The sequence below is a fragment of the Guillardia theta genome (assembly GCF_000315625.1).
Source record: "Guillardia theta CCMP2712 unplaced genomic scaffold GUITHscaffold_94, whole genome shotgun sequence".
NCBI lineage: Eukaryota > Cryptophyceae > Pyrenomonadales > Geminigeraceae > Guillardia > Guillardia theta.
In genome coordinates this window covers 76,568-95,172 of record NW_005434580.1, presented here as the reverse complement: position 1 = coordinate 95,172, position 18,605 = coordinate 76,568, and the positions used below count along the sequence as shown (strand labels likewise).

The 18,605-nt window shown below is 52.7% G+C and overlaps 5 protein-coding genes across 5 annotated transcripts in view; 3 read left to right on the top strand and 2 right to left on the bottom strand.

Moving 5' to 3' along the window:
• Window positions 1-2,845: 2,845 nt before the first annotated feature.
• GUITHDRAFT_78041 (hypothetical protein) lies at window positions 2,846-4,569 on the top strand (the record flags this gene model as incomplete). Its single annotated transcript, XM_005824423.1, has 8 exons — window positions 2,846-3,241; window positions 3,506-3,586; window positions 3,637-3,740; window positions 3,805-3,833; window positions 3,885-3,948; window positions 4,124-4,179; window positions 4,229-4,316; window positions 4,470-4,569. The coding sequence occupies 8 exons, from the start codon at window positions 2,846-2,848 to the stop codon at window positions 4,567-4,569; spliced, it is 918 nt and encodes a 305-aa protein (XP_005824480.1).
• Window positions 4,570-6,335: 1,766 nt separating this feature from the next.
• GUITHDRAFT_154950 (hypothetical protein) lies at window positions 6,336-6,801 on the bottom strand. The gene has a single exon (XM_005824422.1). It carries the CDS (start codon window positions 6,762-6,764, stop codon window positions 6,573-6,575), a length of 192 nt encoding a protein of 63 aa, XP_005824479.1. The 5' UTR covers window positions 6,765-6,801; the 3' UTR covers window positions 6,336-6,572.
• A 4,548-nt stretch (window positions 6,802-11,349) lies between these two features.
• GUITHDRAFT_144932 (hypothetical protein) lies at window positions 11,350-11,772 on the top strand (the record flags this gene model as incomplete). Its single annotated transcript, XM_005824421.1, has 1 exon — window positions 11,350-11,772. One exon carries the CDS (start codon window positions 11,350-11,352, stop codon window positions 11,770-11,772), a length of 423 nt encoding a protein of 140 aa, XP_005824478.1.
• A 456-nt stretch (window positions 11,773-12,228) lies between these two features.
• GUITHDRAFT_116304 (hypothetical protein) lies at window positions 12,229-16,583 on the bottom strand (the record flags this gene model as incomplete). Its single annotated transcript, XM_005824420.1, has 4 exons — window positions 12,229-14,712; window positions 14,767-14,898; window positions 14,940-16,032; window positions 16,351-16,583. The coding sequence occupies 4 exons, from the start codon at window positions 16,581-16,583 to the stop codon at window positions 12,229-12,231; spliced, it is 3,942 nt and encodes a 1,313-aa protein (XP_005824477.1).
• Window positions 16,584-17,553: 970 nt separating this feature from the next.
• The window catches only part of GUITHDRAFT_165462 (hypothetical protein), a gene marked incomplete at its 3' end in the record, with an annotated part of 2,970 nt that continues 1,918 nt past the window's right edge, over window positions 17,554-18,605 (top strand). Inside the window, exons 1-5 of the mRNA XM_005824419.1 lie at window positions 17,554-17,593; window positions 17,639-17,802; window positions 17,869-17,963; window positions 18,010-18,105; window positions 18,317-18,448. Of these exons, the coding sequence (XP_005824476.1) occupies window positions 17,751-17,802; window positions 17,869-17,963; window positions 18,010-18,105; window positions 18,317-18,448 (375 nt within the window). The 5' untranslated portion in view covers window positions 17,554-17,593; window positions 17,639-17,750. The remainder of the gene's footprint in view (window positions 17,594-17,638; window positions 17,803-17,868; window positions 17,964-18,009; window positions 18,106-18,316; window positions 18,449-18,605) is intronic.

Below are 18,605 nucleotides of genomic sequence, written 5' to 3'. Positions count from 1 at the left end.
GGCGACGGAGGAAGGGAGCCGAGCCGAGCGGAGGGAGGGAGGCAGGGAGGGAGGGAGGGAGGGGGAGGGAGGGAGGGAGGGGGGGGGAGGAATGGGGAGGGGGGGAGGGGGAGGGAGGGAGGGAGGAAGGGGGAGTGAGGGAGGAGGAGGGAGGGGGGATGAGATAGGGACTGCCTGGGAACATGGTGAGCTGATAGAATGTACAAGGTGATAATCCTCTCCGCTGCAGCAGAGATGAAGGAAACTCCTGTCCTTCGAGCCTACGCTCACCGGCACCGTCGTGCTACGTCTGTCAGCCCTTTCCTGCCCCCTCCTCCGTTCTTGGCGACAACTTCTACTGTCTTAGCGTGAACAGGAAGGAATGTGTGGGGAGACGTCTGGAGTGAAATCAAAATCAACTTCAGGATACTGAATGATGCCGATGTTCTTGTTATGATCGAGACGATTGCTGAGAGACAACGCAAGTCCCTACAAGTGCTTGTGAGACGTGGGAGGGTGTTTTAAGATGTTGAGCAAGGAGATAACATGGTGCCATTGTTGTGCACGAGGGAATTTTTAGCCGGAGAAAGCTCGTGCAATCATGTGTTGTTCTACGAGTATCGTTCGTTTTGTAAGATGTTGTCTCTGTGTTGGTGAACGGTAGTCGGGAGAGTTGGGAGGAAATTTGAGGACAGGAGGAGGTTTGAGTACAGAATAGAGAAGTCATTGAAACGGAGGAGATATTTACACATTCAACATTCCAAGAACTTACATCTTTGCGAGCTAGATAGCAAAGGTTGAATCATATGACTAGGTGTACATGTATGAACTACACTAGGTTTACATTTCACGATGGGGCCGCTCACAGCATTTCACGATGGGACCGCTCACAGCAAAGCTGCTGGAAACGTCGTTGGTGATCTTACGTTCTGTCCCTGCGACATCAATCATTCAGTATCAACAGAACGAGGCAATACAGTGAAACTTCACAAAACAACAGCACCACTCCCGACAGAAACATTTCATTCAACCATCAACCTCGCGCACTCAATCGTTTGTCTTTCCATTCTCATACTATTGGAGGCTCACTGAAACATTTCCGGGGCCCGAAATTCTTGACAGCTGTGAGGATTTATGACCGAAGTCACACAGCAGCTACCAAAAACCAAAGGCCCCGACATTTCTCGCATGGCCATGAAGGGCGCGTTCCGTTTGATGGTTCCCTCTCCTCCTTCCGACGAGTCGGAACGAAGCACGGGATGCAGAAGCGCCCGATTATACCATGCTGATCAAGTTCTCAACACGCCATCGTTCTCATTCCCCAAGGAATTCACAATATATCGACAGCACAATCCCACAACAAAGCAGGCAAAACATGGAGATAAGACAGCCACGAATATACAATTGCTGATAGCCCACTTCATCTGAGTATCTTTCCCTTGATTCACCTCTTTTCATCCCACCATATCCCTCCCTCCTCGTCCCCATCCTGCGCTGCTGACCTTTGTTCGTCTCCTTTCCCTCGCATGCTGCACGTGCTGGGTTGGTCAAGGCAGGTTTGCTGCCCACGATATCTACAGATGTTACAAATATCCTTAGGGTAGTTCTTGTTGCTGCCCTTCCATTGGCCCTATAGTTCTGGACAGAAATTTGGCACCTTTTACCAATATATAGAAAATTTTGCTGTCTTGACACATCTTTATAAATAGTCACTGGGGCGGAGGCCAAGTGTAAGATTGACTGATATTGTATTCTTGTAAACACATCGGCGGAGGTCGCATCATCACGGCCCGACGAGTACTTCTTTCAAGGGTGGGTAGTTGATGATGTAGTTTACAACAAGGGTGGGTGTATCTTCCATACGTGTTCAAAATGTTCCCAAGATAAAATATTTACTATGTATGACAATAGGAAATAGTGGTTATGTACTAAGGTAAGTGTTCATACGGAAGAAAGACAATCTATGGAGGGGGTACGGCAAGGAGTCTGATTAAATAAAAGGGTGGTACGTTCTCAACTATAGCCCATCCGATCGTAGGGGTAGTCGGACAGAGGAAAGAGGGGGTGGGGGTTCAAAACATGAAAGAGGCAACGGTGTGAGAAGTCAGGAAATCTCAACGTTTCACAAACCCACACGCAGTTAAAATGACTTTTATCATTATAGCCCGCGTGATATGACCTAAAATAATATAAACACTCACGTACCATCATTTACAATAGTTTTAGTGGTGTTATATCCAATTAAATATTTTTAATGTAATTTACAAGTATTATTGCGGTTCGTCATTGACCTTCGCTTCTCCTTCCCCACCTCAAACTACTTCCTTTCCTCACTACCCTCTCCTCCTCCTCCTCCTCTCCTCTCCTCTCCTCTTCTTCCGTCCCTCACCTCCGCACCTCCTCCCTCCTACTCAACTCCAAGAAATCTCCACATCATAGCTCTGTGCCTTACCTCTTTCTCAACTTGTTTGATTTCCTCGTGGAGGAACGGCGTGGTTCAAGGCGGAAAGGGTCGGCGCCCACATGTCATCGGTGTTTCCTTGTAGAGACATGTTTGAGGAGAAGAACGAGAAAGAGAGCACTGTTGATCGAGATGCTCTGCGATCGCCGACGAGAAACAGGGACTGCTGCAAATGGTACTCGATCCCTGGCCATGACGAGCGGTTCTTTGTGTCGGAGTCTGTGGACGAGTCGGACTTCTCTCCCGAGGGGGTGGAGAACTTCAGAGCTCTCGTCTCCATCCTCGACGACAGGTTCTTCCTTGCAGCCCTGCACAGGAAGCCCATCGATCAGGTGGGAAGCGTCAAAGAATCTCTAAATGTCCTGGAGGAGCCTGACTCTCTGCCCGCAGGACGATGTGCATTTCATGAGCCTTAACAAGAGGACGAGGTATGTTCCCTTCGCTGCAGACTTTGGGCCCCCGAACCTCGCAGCCATCATGTTATTCTGTCAGGAGGTGCAAGACTTCTTGGTCCAAGGGCCCTCGAACAAGCTCGTGTTCTACACGTCCCCCGAGCCCAAGGACCTCACTAACTCGATCTTCCTCTGCGGCGCCTTCATGGTTGTTGTCCTCCACGTCCCTCCGGCAGAAGCCATGAAGCCGTTCGCCAACATCCCGCGGGACGTCTGCCTCAACTACAGGGATGCGACTTGGGATCCCGTGAGCTTCGAGCTCCATCTGACCTCTTGCTGGTCGGGGCTGGAGCGGGCGATGCAGAAAGGCGTGTTCAACCCGTTGAGGTTCGACCCTGAAGAGTATCTGGTACTGTTCTCACACTCCTCCTTCCCTCTGGTCCTCTCCTCCCTCCTCCCTCCTCCTCCTCCTCCTCGTCTCCATCCATGGAACCACTTTGTCTTCTTCCATTTGCACTGGCTCTTGTGTCTGCTGCTCCTGCTCCTGTGGCTCCTGCTCCTGCTCCTGCTCCTGCTCCTGCTCCTGCTCCTGCTCCTGCTCCTGCTCCTACTTTGATGGTCTCTTCCCCTGCTCTATGTTCGTTTCGGCGTTGATCTCACAAGCGCACTTTAGCATTATGACGATCACGGTAACGGAAATCTCAACACGATCGTAGAGGGCAAGTTTGTAGCGTTCAAGAGCCCGCGAGAGAAGGTTTGGAGAACAGCGAGGAATTTGTTCCTGTCCGTCTGACGGCAAGGCAGAGAGCAAAGAACTCAGACGGGACCGTGTCGCACACCCCCGCTGACTACATCAACGTGTTGAAGTCCATGAATGTAGAAGACATCATCCGGTTGAACGGATACAGGTGCTGTGCTGAGTTTGAAGAGCAGAGTTGCGCCGATGGACGACTGACGTGAAGTTTGCTGCAGTTATGATCCCAAAGACTTTGTGAACGCCGGTGTGCATTGTGGGCGAAGGTTGTTGGTGCGTTCTGATTGCTGTTTGTTAGGGTTCCGACATCATGACATCAACTACAACGCCCGAGCGACACCGTCCGATGCCACGATCGACAGGTTGATACGACATGTTGCGATGAAGAAAGAGAGAGAGAATGATTTAGAATGAGAAGAAGAGGATGCAGAGAGACAGAGAGAGATGAGACGAGGGAAAGAGAGAGGAAAGATGTTTGGAGGAGAAGAGACGATGAAGATGCACGTGAGATATATGAGATGACTGTTGTGTTTTCAGGTTCCTATCCATCGCCGAGTCGTCTCAGTCGGTCACTGCTGTTCATTGCTCTGCCGGTCTTGGGCGGACTCAAACTCTTATAGGCAACTTGACATGAATAGAGAGGGGTAAGTGACTGTCTTTCAGGTCTGTTCCTTATGAAGGCATACGGTTTTACTGCTGAAGAAAGCATCGGCTGGCTTCGGATAGCAAGGTGAAGTTTCCTGTGATGAGGACGACAGGAGTTGGATACTGGGAGATGGAGAAGTTGAGGAGAGGGCAGAGTAGAGCAGAGAGCGGGACAGAGCGGAGCGGAGCAGACCAAAGCAGAGCAGAGGTGGAGAACAAGGCTGATGTCACTTGGCAGACCTGGAAGCATTATCGGGCCTCAACAACACTTCTTGAAGAGTCAGGAGAGGAGGTTGTGGGACCTGGGAAGGAAAGGTGGGAGAGAGGAGGGGTGGTGAACTAGGCATTGAGGCAGACAGCAGGGGTCATCGGGCTTGGACTAGCGTACGCCAACTGCCTGTCTCCGACTCAAAGGTTGCCGTCGTCAGCGACGCTGGTAAGAGAGGCAAGAAGTGATGACGGGGGAGAGAGATTGCTGTCAATGACAAAGAGAGTCGAACTCTTCTGTCTTGTTAGATTGAGCTTTCAATGATTGAGTTTGCTCACGGATTTCATTTTGTCACTGATTGAGTTTTCTTGCCCTCCTCTTACATTTCCTTTCATCTCAAATCGTTCTGTTCCTTCTTGATGTCAATCGCAGTTTGACGAGCTTCCTCTTGTTCGACAAGGAGGCAAAGAGTAAGTTTTCATCCTCATCCTCTCCTCGCCCTGACCGTCCTGTCTCCTTTCGATCACCAGGAGGAAATTCGAAAGATGCACGTCCTCCCCTACCGCACCGAACAACTTCAAGATCGTGATACAGCAAGAGGGACTCTCCCTCTCTCGCCTCTCCAGCCCCTCCTTCTCCTCCAGCTTCGGCTCCTCCACCCTCAGGCGGGAGCAGGCGAGGCAGTCGGAGACCCCTAGGAAGCAGGAGAATGCAAAGGAGCGCACACTGCCGAAGAAACTGGAGAGCAGTATGGAAGAGGCGAAGCTGGATGGCGTCAAGGAGGAAGTGGAGAAGAAAGAAGAAGCCAAGGAGCAGTGGCAAGACGAATTCGAGAAGCTCCTCCTCGGTCCGCTCCTCCCCTTCACGACCCCCTGCCTGACCTTCTCCGCAGGGGACGAGGCTCCTCCTCAGCAGCAGCAGCAGACCTCCTCCTCCTCCTCCTCCGGCGATTGTTCTCTTCCCCAGGAGATCTCCGCTCCGATGGAAGCAAAGGTCAGCGAGCAACCAGCACCCCTGCCGGGAGGGAGTACAGAGGAGCAAACGCAGAGCGTGCCGCAGACCCCAGGGACAGCAGGACAGGGGCAGGAGCTGCCGGACAAGGATCAGTGGCAGGAGGAGTTCGAGGCGCTGCTGCTCGGGCTTGACGGACAGAAGGAGTTCGAGCCGCTGGCACTCAACTTAGACGCGGCCGAGCCTGAGAGTTTCTTTGACCTGCAGGAGACGTTTGGGAGGAGGGAGGAGGCCTGCAAGGGAGAGGGCAAGGAGCAGGGCCATCGCCAGTGCCAGCAGGAGGAGGAGGAGGAGGGAAGGGACGAGCTGGAGATGCGAAGGTATGCGGAAGAGGTAGCTTCCCTTACTTTCCATGCTGTCTCCGGCCGATGCATCTCCCCCGAGCTCAAGCCCTCCTGCGTCATGCACAGTCCCGAGCCCTTCGACTTCAGCCTGAAGGAGAAAGAGAGGAGCTGGCAGCCCTTGACCAAGACCTCCTCTCCTCCTCCTCTCCTCCCTCCCCCCCTCACTCGCAGGCCTGCCTCCTCCTCCTCCCCTTCCGCCCGGCTGTAAGTTTCATGATCCTTCTTTCTCCTCCTGACGCCATGGCAGTGTCTCGCAGCCGACCCGGACGACCGCGTTCGACGTGAGGAGGATGAAGGAGATGGGGGTCGCAGTCAGCTCGATGACCCGGCGCTCGAGATCTCCGCAAGGAAGGTCTTCTTATCCTCCCTATGATACTCAGCCGCCATGCCGAAGGACTCAGGGCTGCTGACTTGCTGGGCGCGTATCAGGCGGGACGAGATGACGTGTAGCAGTGTAGATGAAGCCGTGTTTGAGGGAAGGGAAGGCAAGAGAGATGTCGTACCAGCTCAACTTGTGCTCGTTGTTGTTTGATTCTTTGTATATACATGACATCATATGAGAAGAACTAAGCACGGAGTCGAGCATTAGAATGAAGGCAAGAAAGAAAGGGAGAGAAAACACAAGAAGACATTGCAAGTGATGCAAAGAAAGAGAGGCCGAGGGAATGCAGGTGAGAGGGAGGAAACCAGAGCATCAGCTGCAATAGCCTTCACCATGCCTCGAGCGTTTCACGTCTTCCAAACTCCAACAAGGATTCGTCCGGTTCTGCGATGGGTTTCAAAGCGCTTTGCTTGTTCTTGTTCGATGAGTCAAGCTGTTGGTGAGATTGAACATGATGTTGATGTTGATGTTGATGTTGATGTTGATGTTGATGTTGATGTTGATGTTGATGTTGTTGTTGTGGTGGTTGATGATGATGTTGGTGAGAGCTCTCCTGCTCCTCTTGCAAAGTGCTCTGGTAGTCTCCATAGTCATGAATCAGCTTCTGAATCCTCTCCTCTCCCTGCACGTCAACCGTTGGCGTCTTCCTTCGCTCCGGAGTCTTCCTCCTCAATTCAACCTTGTCCTCCACTGCCTGTTGCCTTCCAGCAAGCGGCAAGATGATCCCGCTTCTTCTCAGCTCGACGGCACTGGCGTATGAAATACTCCCAACGACGTTCTGCAGGTTGTTCCGTCGGAAGAGTGTGTTGTGAAACCTGTGAAGTGCTTGTTAGGTTGCTGCTGCTGTTCTACTACTACGAGATATGACAATGACAAGGATGACAATGACAAAGATGATGATGATGATGATGATGATGATGATGATGATGATGATGATGATGATGACGACGATGATGATGATGACGATGATGATGATGATGATGATGATGATGATGACGATGATGATGATGATGACGACGACGATGATGATGACGATGATGATGATGATGATGACGATGATGATGACGATGATGATGATGATGATGATGATGACGATGATGATGATGATGATGATAAATGATGATTGATGGTGGTGGTGGTGATGATGATGATTGTTGATAATGATGACAAGGAGGAGCAGGTGGTGGAGGCGGAGATTGAGGAGGAGGAAGAGAGGAGGAGGAAGAGAAGGAAGAGAGGAGGAGGAAGAGAAGGAAGAGAAGAGGAGGAGGAGAAGGAAGGCATCACTTGGAAGGTTGAGGATTCTGAACCAGACGTTACCGGCGACCTACCTGCTCAAGGGTTGGAACACTTGATGTGACAAGGGCCCGAAGTCGCTCCTGACGCTAGCCTTCGCATCTTTCCATGACTTTCCGCCTGTTCCTCCTTGTCACTTGGGGAGCAAGAAGCAAGCGCTAGCTCACTCGTCATGGAGTTGACAGGTGGAAACTTCTTGCTTCCCGAGTCTCTGCTCTTTCTTCTCACTTGCTTCGGGGAGAGGATGATCTCCAGCCGCTCGGACTGCAGCTGAGATGGTTCGCTCTCGACCGTCCGCTGCTCGAAGTTGTCATCCACAGAGTCAACAGACTTGACAGAGTTGGCAGCACCACCGAAGATCTTGACCTCTCCATCGGACCACGAGGATGAAACGATCTCTTGTCAGACGCCTTGTTCTCTTTCTTCCCGACATCTAGGGGCAACTGGTTGTACTCTTGCACATCAACTGGAGCGAGTGAATCAGCACTTGCATTGTCTTGTGCTATCCTCGAATATCACCGAGTCCGACTCCTTCTCTCCATTGCAAGCTTGTCTCAACTCGCACACTCCCTGCACAGCAGAGTTACAACCCTCTTCCCTTAAGCGGCAACAAACACCTTGAGACCGCGACCTGGTCGTCACTTTGTCGCTTAGTGGGTCTCGCCTGGTAGGTCGGAGGAACGGGCTCGACATCTACACCAATATTATCTCTTGCTCTCCATCCACTACACCTGAACCTTTCTGTTCCCCGCCCTGCCCCATCCTCCTCTCAACGAGTCATCACGAGTACTTCTCAGCTTGTTGTTGGGCATGTCGTCTCTGAAGACTCTCAACGACGCGAGCTGGCTGCTGTCCTCCGGAATCTCTTGCTCGCGGAGCGAATGCATAGCACTCAACACAGGAGACACGCTGCGATCCGAGCTCCTGCCTTGTGCTATCAGCGATCTAGCTGACTCAAACAAGAACCATCGTGACAGGGAGGGCATAGGGAGGGAGGAAGAGGAAGAGGAATCGGGAGAGGAAGAAGAATAGAAAGGAAATGGAAAGGAAAAGGAAGAGGAGGAGAGAGAGACAGAGAGAGATAGAGGTAGAGACAGAGAGGGCAAGAGAGAAGGGATATGAGGACTTGATTGATCCATGAGTTTGATCATTTCTCTGATCTCACCTTGCAAGCAAGGGGCTCCTCCATCTAGCCTCCTCTTTCCTCTGCTCTCTTTTCCTCCCGTCCATCTATCCTCTGCAGATTCACCGCATTCCATCAACCGGCGTGCGTCTGGCTCGCCACCGTTGCTGTACGTCCACGTCCAAAACTTCCCAAGGCATCTGAGAATGACAGATGTTTCCGCGTCAACAGCCACTTCCCGACGTCCTGTCTATCTTGATCTGCAAGAAATCCACTGATAATCTCACTCCTTCAGCTCACTGTCTTTGTACAAATTGATCATCATACTCCTTCAGCTCACTGTCTTTGTACAGGTTGATCATCATACTCCTTCAGCTCACTGTCTTTGTACAGGTTGATCATCATACTCCTTCAGCTCACTGTCTTTGTACAGGTTGATCATCATACTCCTTCAGCTCACTGTCTTTGTACAGGTTGATCATCATACTCCTTCAGCTCACTGTCTTTGTACAGGTTGATCATCATACTCCTTCAGCTCACTGTCTTTGTACAGGTTGATCATCATACTCCTTCAGCTCACTGTCTTTGTACAGGTTGATCATCATACTCCTTCAGCTCACTGTCTTTGTACAGGTTGATCATCATACTCCTTCAGCTCACTGTCTTTGTACAGGTTGATCATCATACTCCTTCAGCTCACTGTCTTTGTACAGGTTGATCATCATACTCCTTCAGCTCACTGTCTTTGTACAGGTTGATCATCATACTCCTTCAGCTCACTGTCTTTGTACAGGTTGATCATCATACTCCTTCAGCTCACTGTCTTTGTACAGGTTGATCATCATACTCCTTCAGCTCACTGTCTTTGTACAGGTTGATCATCATACTCCTTCAGCTCACTGTCTTTGTACAGGTTGATCATCATACTCCTTCAGCTCACTGTCTTTGTACAGGTTGATCATCATACTCCTTCAGCTCACTGTCTTTGTACAGGTTGATCATCATACTCCTTCAGCTCACTGTCTTTGTACAGGTTGATCATCATACTCCTTCAGCTCACTGTCTTTGTACAGGTTGATCATCATACTCCTTCAGCTCACTGTCTTTGTACAGGTTGATCATCATACTCCTTCAGCTCACTGTCTTTGTACAGGTTGATCATCATACTCCTTCAGCTCACTGTCTTTGTACAGGTTGATCATCATACTCCTTCAGCTCACTGTCTTTGTACAGGTTGATCATCATACTCCTTCAGCTCACTGTCTTTGTACAGGTTGATCATCATACTCCTTCAGCTCACTGTCTTTGTACAGGTTGATCATCATACTCCTTCAGCTCACTGTCTTTGTACAGGTTGATCATCATACTCCTTCAGCTCACTGTCTTTGTACAGGTTGATCATCATCACCTTCATTGAGCTCATCGCCTTTCTTCACCCCAGCCGACATCCTGAAGCTCCTCCAACTGAATGCTGCGGCACCCCTTGTAGAGAGCCTACTCGGTACCGGTAGTATTCGGGTTGAAACGGTCGCTGTAACCGTTCTCAGTAATGTGCCCCGGCCCGGCCATCACTCCGAGGCCCGGGGCTCCAAATGAAAACCAACAATTAGTGATGTAACGGAAAGTCTGACCGTTGAACTGTCGTTTGCAACCGTTGAGCGTGACCGCGAAACGTGGCCGTTCACTCGGAGTGAGTCATAGGACCTCAGAAGCCCTATAGCAGGTACATCCTCATGTCCTAGCTGAAGTTAACCCGGCGGCACCCGAAAAGTGAACGCCGGTGTTGTCATAGACCCGCGCTCGGACAAAAATGGTCATTGCAGAAAAAGAGGGGTACTGTAAGGATGAGGAGGGGTCATCACAATAGTGTTCAAAGGGAAAAAGAAGGGGAGAATCGGACACCTTGTGTAGCAGGGGGTGTGAGGTAGAGAATTCCCTGTGGGGTACGGTAGGGCCGGTACATGCAGCCTGTGTAGTAAAGACTACTCGGGAAAAAAAAAAGCATCAAAATGAACCTTCTAAGTTCTAACCGTATTTCAAGCGTAGGTAGGGGTGTTTTGATCACCCGTGATTTGATACTGATTGAAATGGAAAGAGATAGGTGGGGTGATGGTCAATCAAGGCGGATGGAACAGGGGTGGGGTACGTACTCAGTTTCGAATGAGATTGTTGGCCCACCCCCACCTACAATTTATCCTCCGACATCCGACGTGGACAGTGCCGACTAGTACCCCTACCCCCACAGGTGGTTTTTGACCCCTGTTTCTACCGTCTTTGACCCGTCCATACAGAGCCCCGCGCATCCCCCTACCCAGGCTCTCACTAATATAACTTATAACCTAGAGTCCTTGAGGTACTACCCCTCCTCCTTCCATCTCCTTCCACGGGTTCGCAAGAAAGTCAAAACAATAAAACATACTGCTTCTTGTCCCCATCGTCCACGTTGTCCCCGCCTGTCGATAGTCGGTTCAGCTCTTTCCTCGCCACTCCTCCCTCCTCCCTCCTCTCCCACAGCGCTCTGTAGATCCTCTCTCCACTGTCATTGCCCCTTGCTCCTTCTTCCACCCGCTCCCCTGAACCTGCCTCGCTCCTAGCACTGACCTCATTCGTTCTCCCTCACTGGCTATCTGGCGAGTTACCCTTTCTCTACTCATCCACTCCAACTCCTGAGCAACACTCTGTCCTCATTATTCTGGGACTCCAGGCATCACCGTAGTCGGTCTTGCTGGTATCGTTCTCCACGGACTTGCGATCATGGGAGCAATTCTTTCATTAACTAAGAGCAACAAAATGGGAAGTTCAAAGCAGCCCGACTGGTTTCTCTCGCAAGGATACAAAGTCAACAGTATCAGCAAGGCGAATGTCTTGGAGCCAGGTCCGAGAAAGGACTCGCTGGTGGACAGGTCCAGGAGTCCCCTGAAGGAGCTGAATCTTAAGGGGAGCGCGAGGAGGCTGAGCGACGCTAGTCTTGTGCTCCCACGTGCCAACAGCGCGTCCAATGTCCCTTCTCAGTCCATGGCGTACATCGACGAGCTGACCGGCGCATTGCCCGGGCGATTGCGAAAGCAGAGCAGCTTTCGAGAAAAGAGGCAGAGCTTTTCTACCCCTTCCAAAGACCCGATCAAGGAGAGTTGGAAGGGGAAATGGAAGACAACATCAAGCTTGAAGGCAGCATGACCTGATCGTTTTTTCCTGTCTAGTTTATTATGATCAGATGTACACAAGTGAAGAGAGTTGTAAGTATAAAGTTATGCAAGCAAGCAACGCACGCGCACAGCGGCCAAGTTGTACTGAGTTTTGTTCGATGAAAGATGTCCACAATTCTTTATTCATCCTTGTGAAACTTGATGTTTTGGAGATCCCTTCACTCTCCAATGAGTCAGGAGAAAAGCTAACTTAGGGAGTAAGCGGCATAGAAGGAGTTCAAAGCAGAGAAATATGCATTAGGGGTTGATGTTGATAGGCTTCATTTTTGGTGAGTATTTACAGGAAATTAGGGAAACATGCAAAGAAAGCAACGTCACTGCCATACGACTTTACGTAGCCCGGAAAGTCCGTGCCAACGAAGGGTTCAGACTTGCTCAGGGGATGTAGAAAGGTTCGATCCTGAGCTTGCTCTCAGCTCTCTGAATCTCACGAGGGGAAGACTTGTTCATTTTGTTCCTCCTGAGGAAGGAAAGCGTCGTACCAGGACCCCCTTGTCGGGGCATCATTGTCAAAGATGTTACACGTTTGTTGCCCCCCGTTTGTCATGTCAGCCCCCCAGTCACCTTGGCAGTTCCCATCGCCCCCTGAGATCGATGACGCCTGCAACTCCCGAGGCAAGGGCTGCGTCGTGACAGGCTTGTACAGCTCTAGAGCATGCGGATGGCTGAGTGGGATTGGTACGGGATCTGTTGGAGCTACTAGGCCATACTGAGCAGGAGGAGCGTCTGAGAGGAAGGAGACGCCTGCTCTGCTCGCTTCTTTAACCCTCTTCTCCAAGTTGGGTTCCACCCAGCTCTGCCCCGAGCTCGCATGCGCTTGACCAGCAGGGCCAGCCATGGCGACCCTGTAGGAAGAGAGTCCCTGCAGATTCACGCTGCTCGGCCCTGTGCTGGCCTCCAGAGGCCAGCGAGGAGGCGTCACTGTCTCCTGTGCCTTAGCTGCTGCCTTGGGCGCGCCATGTTGAAGGAGGAGGTTGCTGCTGAAAGCGCCGAGGTTAGTAGCCACATGGGAAGAGCTCGAAGCAGCAGAAAAGTTCCGATATGAACCCTTGGTTGACTGCAAAGGCAGGCCCGTCCAGTCTGCAGCAGCGGCAGAAGAAATAGCGGCGTTGAAGCTTGATGGCTGGCCGGAGGACGGTGGTTTCTGTGTAGGAGTGACAAAAGCTGATCCCCTCATGGTGTTTCCTACCGGCATTGAGCTGACCTGCTGGGGTAGCTGGCCGGAGTAGCACGAAGGATACCCGGAGTGAACGCTCGGAGAGCTATTGAACGCGAGAGGATGCGACTGGTACATGAGGAGCTGATCACGACCAGACCAACCAGCAGGCGGATAGAGGAGAGGTTGAGACCGAGGATGCGCCATGAGAAGATGATGAGGGTGATGAGGAAGAGGTCGATCATACTGCACGCGCTCCTGCTGGTCCTGTGCTGATACTTGACCGCTGTAACTTGACACGTCGTGATTCGCGAGGGGCCTGTTGATGCTGATGTTGGTGTTGGTGCTGCCGACGGCACTGCCTTCGCCCGACCTCGCTCTCTTCCCTCTGCCTTGCTCAGCAGCTGTCTGGAGCTGCTTCCTCGAGGAGAGCTGGCGGCGGGCGAGCGCGCTGTCAAGGATGGCATCAGCATTGCCCTTGGGAAAGAAGAAGTCGAGGAGCTGTATGACAAGGCTACTGTTCTGATCTCCTCCCCTCTCCATGGAGCTGTGCCATCGCTTCCCGCCTGGTCGTCTCCCCTGATGCTCGATGACAGTCTTCATGACCGACACTTGAGCTGCGTGATCCATCTCCCCCAGCAAGTCCACCAGGACTGACGACTTCTCCTTCATGTTCAGCCTCGCAAAGGACTCTCCGATCCCCCTCCTCAGCTGCTCCGAACTCACCCCAGTCGTCCTTCTTGTCGTGTAGTCGTTGACTGGCCCAGCGCCAGCGCTCAGCTCTGCCTCCAGGTCCTGCCAGAACTGTGCCTGCTGCTGCTGCTCACCACCGAGCACGTGCCCGAACAAGTCAATCAGACGATCGTCTGTCAGGAACAGGTTCCGGTCCTCATCGTAGAGCGGAATCATGTCCTTTAGCCTCCCGTCCTCCCTGTACCTCAGGTTGGGACGGAACAGGGAGCCTTTGGGTCCGTCGGGCAGGTTACTGAGCACAGAGGAGGCACAGACCTCAGGTTTCCCGTCGAGGAGCAGGAGGGAGCTGGAGTCCAACACCTCCACCTTCCTCTTGCTCCCCCGCCGAGCGTCCTCCTTTGGCTGCTCCTCCTTCAACTTCACGTCTGCCAGTCTCGTACGACTGGTCCGCTGCTCCTCCCTTCTCGCCTCGCAAGACCTTGATTCCTCCAGGATCGTTCGCACAACCTTGACGTGCTCGCACGGGAGGCTGGTGTAGATCTCGCCAGCATCAGCATCCCCCTCGAGGCATCCCAGCAAGGGGTTGAGCTTGATCCTGTACTGCTGGCTGGGAGGGTGAAAAGCGCAGACGCGGCCGACGTGTCGAGCATCCGAACAATCGACAACAACCGTAGCCCCGAGGAAAGAGGAGGAGGCTCCCTGCCTTACTGCTAGAGAGCCATAGCACAGCCTCCGCTGACCAGTCCGCCTTGAGACATGTCGCATAAGGTTCGGGTTCCCAGCTACCTCCCGCCTCTCTTGCGGACTCAAAGTCACGCTCTCCCTGTCGTCCCCCCCATTCGCAGTCTCTTGCGCCTCCTCCCCCTGCCTGGTTGTCTTATCTGCCACCTCCGACGCCCTCGTCACTGGCAGTACAAGAAGAGTCCCTCGCTTCAGCTTCGAGCACGCGTGCAGCTCTGGAATCTCCACCCTGTTGAGGTAGACCAGCTCCTCCTCTGACGCGTTGAGATATCTAGCGATCGACCTGGGGGTTGAATCTTCGTTGTAGAGCGCTCTCCCATTCTGAAGCAGCAAACAACATCAGCAACTGACATGCCTGCTTGCCCTTGTTGGCACCTTGTAACATGTGACGACCCGTTGCGAAAGGATGACTGAGGCGGTCTGCATGTCGATCCACTCGGAGGCGTCCTGTGGGAGGTGGCAGAACTTCACCCGAACCCCTTTCTTGGCGAAATCCACGTCAACGACCTTGGAACAATAATCAGAGGAAAACGGGAAGCACAAACAACCTCCGCATGATGAAGGATCTCGATCGATTCAATCTTCCTCCACGTGCAGAGAACAACATCTCCCCTGCTCACAACCTTGACATCCTCCATTTCTTCCTTCCTCTCTGGGAAAAGATCGACCACAAACGACGGCAAGATCCACCAGTTCTCAACCCCCTCGTCGTCTATCACATGGTACCTTTCCCTCCCGTCATAGTCATCGATCACCCCCCAAGTGAACTTCAACTCCTTCTCCTGCAGCACTCGCACCCTCCTCCCGAGCCACTGCTGCCCGTGAACGAAAGGAGCTTGACCGTCAATGGCAGCAGGAAGGATCCGAACGGCTGAAAGGCGGAGAAACCTTAAAAGCATTTCCCTTGCCTCTGCCCTGACCTCGTTCGAAAACTCCAGCAGCTCGCACATGAATCTCAAGGAGCAAAGCAGCTGCCCGAAGAGTCGACGGGGGGTGAAGGGGGAAGAGGCCCTGGACGACTGTTTCGACAGCTTCGTCACCCGTTTAGCAAGCGAGTCCAGCCCGAGAGGCAGTTTGAACCTCTCGAAGAACTTGTCTGGCTTCATCACAATCATCTTCTTCAAGTCTGCTGGTGCTGTTGACAACAGGTTGACCTCCCTGCTCTCCGACATGCTCTGAATAATCGCCACCGCCTCCCCTATTGCATCCTCGAAGTCCGGCTGGTTCATCCCCCCCTCGTTGACGCACAGGCTGAGGTGGTGATGTGGAGGGTCGTACGATCCGTTAGGAGGCGGAGTGGGTAGAGAGCTTGCGTCGATGCTTCCTCTGACCTTCTCCTCCTCCGCCTCCTCCTCCTCCTCCTCCTCCTCCTTTCTGCGTCTCCTTGCGCAGAGCCATGGCACAGCAGTATCTACAAAGTCTTCCACCCTTCTCCTCATGTTGCTTTCCGCCGCATCCCCTCCCCTCTGTAGCTTCTCCCAACCAAACCCGCCCGGAGGAGAGTAATTGGAGTATCCGACACACTCAGGGAGCTTGGTTGCGTCTAGACTGCCAGCAAAAGAATCGTTCTCATCCTTGCCGAGTCTTGATGTTGAGATCGGGTTCAGCCACTTTCTGTCAAGATCGACGTATTCGCTCAACCTGCACACGTTGTGAGTGGGAGAGACACTGGACGAAAGGGAGAAGGAGACGAAGGGAGAGAGAGAGGGAGAGACGGAGGGAGAGAGGGAGGGAGAGAGGGAGAGGGTGGGGAGAGGGTGGGGGAGAGGGAGGGAGGGTGGGGCGGAAAGGCAGGAAGGCCAAGATATTTGAAAAAGGGATTGAAGAGACATACAAGATAGCAGCAGATGGAGAAAGTAGGGACGCGAAGAGATTGAAGGGTGACAGGGAGGAGGCTGAAGAGAATGAAAGGGAGAGAAAATTTCAAGCGAGGATCTAATATTTGGATACATGGCTCACCATGGGCAAAGGTCGTTCACTTCCTTGACTGCCGACTGGGAAATCTGATGCAGCAGCAGAGTCAACATGGTTCCATGATGAGGGGAAGCAGCAGGATCTTGGACCTTGCTTCTTCTGGACGAGGACGAGGGTTTGAGGAGGCGAGGCTTCAAGCTCGTGTCGCAGGAGGAGTTCACGATCTCCAGCAGCTTCGAGCTAGCTCTCCTATTCCTTCTTGGACGATCTTGCGACATCCTTGCAAAGATGACGCTCCGCTGTTGCCGCAGCCTCCCACCCCCCCCTCTCCTTACTAGTTCCCTCCTCTCCTTACTCGCTCCCTCTTTCCTTCCCCGTTGCAGCTATCGTTTACTGGGTACTCCTGCAATGCCTGGGCAGCTGCCAATACAAAGTTCCCTGTCACTCTCCTCCTCATCCTCATCTCCTGTGTTTCCGTCTCATTCTCCCTCGTTCCGCGATTCTCCAATCTGCTTCACTCTACTCTGCTCTGCTCTCTACTGTTCTGATCTGTTCCCTCTACTGCTCTGCTCCTCTCCCTCTACTGCTCCTCTACTGCTCCTCTCCTCTCCTCTCCTCCCCTCCCCTCCCTGCGCTCTCCTCACCCGATACGCGCCCTCCTGCCATTCCCAACCCCCAGAATTTGACAGTCTGACATATGAGGGGTAGGGGTGGTCAAATGAACACATTGAGTACCTATTGGTGGGTACTGTGAGGGAAAAACGTGGGTCTAATTTTAAATGTGAACTTGGGGGTGGGTAGGGTTGAGACTTGGTCGGGAAGGTCAGTGATTTGTAGTGGGGAGCCACAAGCATGCAGGGAGGGAGGGAGAGAGCGTGCATGGATGGGGAGGGAGAGGAGAGGGAGGAGGGAGAGAGAGGAGAGAGAGAGGAGGGGAGACAGAACAAGGAGGGCAGGGAGAAGGGAACAGGGAGAGAGAGGGGGGAGGAAGCCTGACAAAGATGGAGGGAGAGGAGAGGTGATACAGCTGGTACTCTTCAGGTTATTGCCAGGGGAGGATGGAGGGGAGGATGGAGGGAAGGAGATCAGATTAACTTGAAATCCGCCATGGATGTGTGTGAAACTATGATTCGCATGAAAGTGTAGAGATGAATAGGATGTGGATGTATCAGTGTATAGCATTCGTTCAGCACCCTGAAGCGAATGGTAGTTATGTAGCCCATGGATTGGAGCTAACTTCTGTTTGATAGCACCCACCTGCTCTCCGTGGAATACAACAGCATGTCATGTACTTGCAAGCTCTGACTTTGTCGGACTCTGACACATCCTGCAGCCTTGGTTCCTTGACACCCGATAGTTTGCCGCATTCCCTCGCACGGCTCGCCCTGGGTCTCTTTCTCCACCCCTTCCTGTCGTCCTCCCGTGCTCCCTCCTAGTCTGCCTCTATGTCTAGAAGCGCGAGCTCGGACGTCGAAGAGTCGATGTCGGGAAGGACAGGTGAGAAGCAAGGCTCTTGCTCTGGGATGAAGAAGCTGGTTTCCAGCTCACTTCCTCTCTCTAAAGGTGTGGGGGTGCATCTGACGAGGAGGTCGGACGGAAGCTTCTTCGTCCGTGACCTTGTTCCTAACGGCAGTGCTGCCATGAGCGGGCAAGTGCAGGTGAGGAGAGAAGGATGGAGGGTAGCGGTTGATTTGGAGGTGACAGATCGGGGATTTCATAATGGCGATCGACGGGGAGCCTCTTCTTGGCAGGAGCATGGAGTTTGCTGCCTCGCTGATAACAGGAGAGATTGGAACGCAGGTGAGGGAGAGGAAGAGGTGAAGGAGGAGAGAGATGGGCAGGGGCGGATGGACAGAAGGGCAGAGGAGGAGAGGAGCAGGAGAGGGGAGGACGAGGACGAGGACGAGGACGAGGACGAGGACGAGGAGGAAGAGGAAGAGGATGAGGATGAGGAGGACGAGGGAGGGCTTACTGGCTGCTATCCACGCTTGTCACCTGAGCTCACCACCAGGTCAACCTCACGCTGCTGCGTTACGATGAATGGATGCAAACCTACAACGAGGATGGAGATTTGATCGAGGAGTCGCAGACCGACCAAGCGTACCTCATCGAAGTCATCCTTGAGAGGATCCAGCTCTCGCATGTAAGTGTCCTCTCCCTCCCCTCCCTCTCTCCCTCTTGCTCTACTGCACTCCCTTTTCGTTGTCGTTTCTCTCTCCCTGCTCTCCCTCCCTCCCTCCCTCCCTCCCTCTCTCCCTCTCTCCCTCCCTCCCCTCCCTCCCTCCTCTCCCTCCCTCCTC